At 61.3% G+C, this 4,251-nt stretch overlaps 1 protein-coding gene across 1 annotated transcript in view; it reads left to right on the top strand.

Annotated features, from left to right (window-relative positions):
- Positions 1–3,840, top strand: part of LOC113214567 (mu-type opioid receptor-like) — an 11,578-nt gene extending 7,738 nt beyond the window's left edge. The window contains exons 2-3 of the mRNA XM_026433979.2: positions 1,897–2,391; positions 2,509–3,840. Coding sequence (XP_026289764.1) covers positions 1,897–2,391; positions 2,509–3,021 — 1,008 coding nt within the window. The 3' untranslated portion in view covers positions 3,022–3,840. The remainder of the gene's footprint in view (positions 1–1,896; positions 2,392–2,508) is intronic.
- Positions 3,841–4,251: the final 411 nt, after the last annotated feature.

The following is a 4,251-nucleotide window of genomic DNA, read 5'->3' as shown; positions in this document are numbered from 1 at the left end:
CCGCCCCGCCCGCCCGGCCGGGCCCGCGAGGCGCCGCGCCGGCTGGCAGCCCCGCCGAGCACGCCCGCGCAACGGGAGGGCCTACCTCCCAGGCGGCCCCTCCTCGAGCCGAGCAGCGTCGCAGCGAGGTAAAAGGAGTTCTCGTCACGGCTGCGGTGGATCGTGTTGCGCTCGGTCCGCCGGGCCTGCTCCCTGCTCCGGATAAAGAGACGCTGTGCCCGGCTTTGACGGTCCCCGCGCGCCCCACCCCGTCATTGCGGACCAGCCCCGCGTTCACAATGACGGTCTTTTGTTCTCCGATCCGGACCACCGTTGGGGTGCCGCGGGGCGCGCCGCCCACCTCGTCACGTAACGCCCCATCCCCCAGTGCGTTGCGCGATTGGCCTCCGGTAAAAGAGATCCATTTCCTGCTTAGGCTGACTTGTTTTGTGCCCTCCCGTCTCGTGTTCGCGAGACTGTTGTGGTCGTGGAGGTGGTCTGTCTGAGTCTGGCCCAGCGCCCCGCAGGCCGCGCCGCAGGCGCAGGGGGCTTCAAGCCCGGCTCAAGCTTAGGCCCCGGACGCTTCACCTGCGCCGCGGCGATTGGAGAGGTAAATACAGATTAGCCGAGCGGATGGCCCGACGGCTGCTGTTTACCTAGCCGCTCCCCGCTGATAACCCTTCAATCCCCTCCCTCTACCACCCCCGCCTCATTCTTCTCAACCACATCGTTTTTTCACGGTCTTACTGTGGGTTCGTCGAACTTATTGTGTATCGGCCGGGCCCGGAGCAGGCGAGCCGCGGCGCGGGGCCGGTTTTGCCGATGCTTCGGTGACCGATTGGTTTACCGTCTCGCTGTCAATACCGCGCGATGGGCCGAATGGATGGATGGGGCTGCTATGGCCACGAGGATGAAAAACTTCTTCTTCTCCTGCTCCTCCAGAGCATCCTGCTGCTTTTGCTGACCACCGCCACCGCCTTGTGTCCGCTGACCCCAGCGCGGCGGCCCGCTCAACTTGGAAAATAATACGCGTGTGCGACGCTGCGACGCCCCTCGTGCCTCTCAAGGGCACGCGCCTCAATGCGCCCCGGAGTGTCCATCAGTTACGACGACGGTCCTGGCGGGCGAGAGTGAGGGTCGCACTCGGGCCGGACGTCACAAATGGTAGCTGCATGTCGGGGGCGGACGTCTCCTCGCGTCCTACGCTACGCCCCACCCCCTCCTCCCCTGGTACCTCATCTCCGCTAGCCTGTTACTCATCTCCACAAGTCGAGGGGCAGCAGCATCGACCCTCCCCCTTTCAGCCTTGGTCTGCGCTGCGCCGTCGCCTGGGCCGCCGTGTGTGCGTCGTGCGGGCTGGGGGAGGGGCAGTGAGGGCGGTGGAGATGTTACCACCACCCGTGCGTCGCGCCCTGGTGATGAGCTAATCGGAAAGTTGTTTCTTTATGGCCCGGTGTACTTTAGCTAAGCCGGTCGTTTTTCCTCTCTCGCGCGCGTTGGGAACCGTGAGAGAAACTGTCCCTGCTCTCATTGCAGGCGGGAGCTGACGGTGGTGGGAGCCGAGGCCTGGGCCGCCCCTGGCCTCGACCGGCCACACACTCTGGAGATGAGTTGCGAGCCGGGGGGAACGTGAGGAAGAGGAGGAGGAGGATGAGAGGAGGATGAAATCGGCTCTGGAAAGTTCGTCGAGGCAAAAGGGGGAGGTGTTGGTGTTATCAAAGAGCTCGGTCCTGACCGGACCGGACCGTGGCGGCGGGCGCCACCCCCTGGACGGGCCGGGCCGGGCCCGCCAAACTGACCCGCAAAAGGGAATAGGTTCCCTGCAAAGTGTACGGATTAAACTGGCCGCCCGGCGCCCGGGGCGGGAGCCATGAATAATTTGCTCGACACTGACCTCGGCCCGGCCTCTTGTTGCAGTTCGTGTGCGGGTTCGTGCTGCTGTGGACGCTGACGCTCATCTCCATGGACCGCTACCGCTGCATCGTGGTGCCGCCGTACCGCTCCACGCTCACACCCACCCTGGCGCTGGCGCTCACGGCCGCCACCTGGCTGCTGGCCGCCGTCGTCTTCCTGCCCGTCGCCTTCTGGTTCCACGTGCAGCGCACCGAGGGCGGCGACGTGTGCACGCTCGTGTTCCCGCACAGCGACTCGGTCAACCTGTCGCTCTGCTTCACCGTGCCCGTGCTGCTGCTCGCCTGCCTGCTGCCCATGGCGCTGTTCGTGTTCCACTACCAGCGCATCTTCCGCAAGCTGGTGGAGACGCGCAGCCGTTGGGCGGCGCCCTGCGTCGTCGTGGCCGCGCCCAGCTCGGAGCGCTCCGAGTCGGCCGGCAGCGACACCCCGGGCCGGCGCGGCAGCGAGCTCAGCTTCGTGGGCAGCCTCATGGCGCACGCGCACGCTGCCGGCAGGAAGGTAAAGCGCGCGAAGAATTCGCTTTTCTTAAGAAACTAGTAAAAGTTGGGTGGGTCATAAAGTTTGGGTCAAACTTGGTGAGAGAGTGTACTGATCGATTGATTTGGCTTTGGGCAGGTGAGCGCCGCTTCGCAGCTGGGCAGCATGGGCGGCATGGGGCGGTCCGGGTCGCTCTCCCACCACGAGGAGCTGCGCCTCAACAAGCACATCCGCGTGGTGCGCGTGCTGCTGCTCAACGTGCTGGTGGTGCTCGTCATGTGGCTGCCCATCACCGTCATCATGAGCCTCATCTACGTGGACGGGTCGCGGCCCACCGAGGACACGGACTTCTTCCTGCGCAGCCACCACTTCATCTGGGCGCTGCTGGCCGCGCTGCTCAACACGGTCGTCAACCCGCTGCTCTACGGGCTCTTCTCGGAGAACTTCCGCGCCTGCTTCGCGCGCCTCTGGTTCGCGTCGCGCCGCCGCGCCATGGCCGCCGGCCAGGTGGCCGCCCGGCAGACGACGCCCGCGTCCAAGGCCTCGCAGCCCGAGGCCGGCGTCGGTGCCGACTACAAGCAGACGTCGCGCACGCCGAGCGGCGGCACGGCCACCAACGGCGGCGGCTCCGGCGGCAGGAGCGTCTACTAGGAGCGCGCCGGCCCCGGCGGGAGGGCGGCGACGCCCGCGACGCCCGCCGGGGCCGTGAGCGGAGACATGCAGACCTTGGAGACGGACCACATGTGAGGGGGAGGAAAGGTCTGCCGCGGCTTCTAGTCGAACGTGATCGAGAGAGCAGAAAAGTCGTCTGCCGGACTTTGACTTATTGTGATATGTACCTTACTTCGTTGGAACCATTCCAATGTGGCTTAGGCTATATGATATATGCTACAAGTTCTGTGTACCTCACCTAGAGCGTTATGTCCTCACCGTCCAATGAAAACAGTCGCATATATCCATCCGTGCCACTAGTTGTGATAACTATTTTTGTTTTTATTAATTTTCCTTTTTCGTATTTTTTACTTTTCACTGTTGTTTAAGGAAGTTTCGAGACGTGCGCCGCGCTCTGGTTGTACTTTGCTTTTGTACCAAAGCAGTAATAATGAAGGTTAGCTAAGTCACTGACTGCATTCTTGTAACGTCTCAGTATTCGCGCATTTGTTTTCTAGCAGGAGAGGTACTCGACGAGATCGAAGCCAAAGTAAAAGAAAGGCGATCATGCTAGTTACCACTATTGAACCTCATTCCACGCAAGCCTTGTCCTGTAACACTAATGCAAATGGAATTTTTGTTAAAAATAATTATTGCGTATGAATGAGGAAGTCACAAATAAATATTAACTAATTCAGTCTGTAAAATATATGTATGTATGTATCTATGTATTACGTCTCTGATGCCAAATATAGTGAGTAGGTCTTTTCGTAAATGGTCGTCGTGTTTGGAGGGAGAATAAATGATTGTTTCTACTGACACGCTGTCTGTCTTCTCATCCATCAAGGACCCTCCCCCTTCTTCGAGTCGTCTCCCTCTCTCACACTGACATTCTCTCGCACACGCACACACACGCACCCACACGCACGAACGCACATTGTGACGATTGTGACCAGGAGAGGAGGTCATCGTCCATTCACTCCTTATCATTCATAGAGGAGAGAACAAGAAGGACGGGACGCGGCAGCGAGACGACCACTGTTTGTCCGGGGCCCGTATGCGATGAGCTGCCCGCTGCTGCAGGCTGCTGCTGCTGCACGCGTGGGCGCTCCCCATGACCCCATGTGTCTGGGTGCAAGGGAATGCTGCGTTATGTGCCGTGCCACCGCGACTAGGACCCTTTTCGACGGGACCGGGAGTTGGGGAGAGAGGGGGAAGGGGGGAGGGGGT

The sequence above is a fragment of the Frankliniella occidentalis genome, unplaced genomic scaffold (assembly GCF_000697945.3).
Source record: "Frankliniella occidentalis isolate FOCC.00 unplaced genomic scaffold, Focc_3.1 Scaffold78, whole genome shotgun sequence".
Taxonomy (NCBI): Eukaryota; Metazoa; Arthropoda; class Insecta; order Thysanoptera; family Thripidae; genus Frankliniella; species Frankliniella occidentalis.
This window is presented reverse-complemented; position numbering and strand designations above follow the sequence as displayed.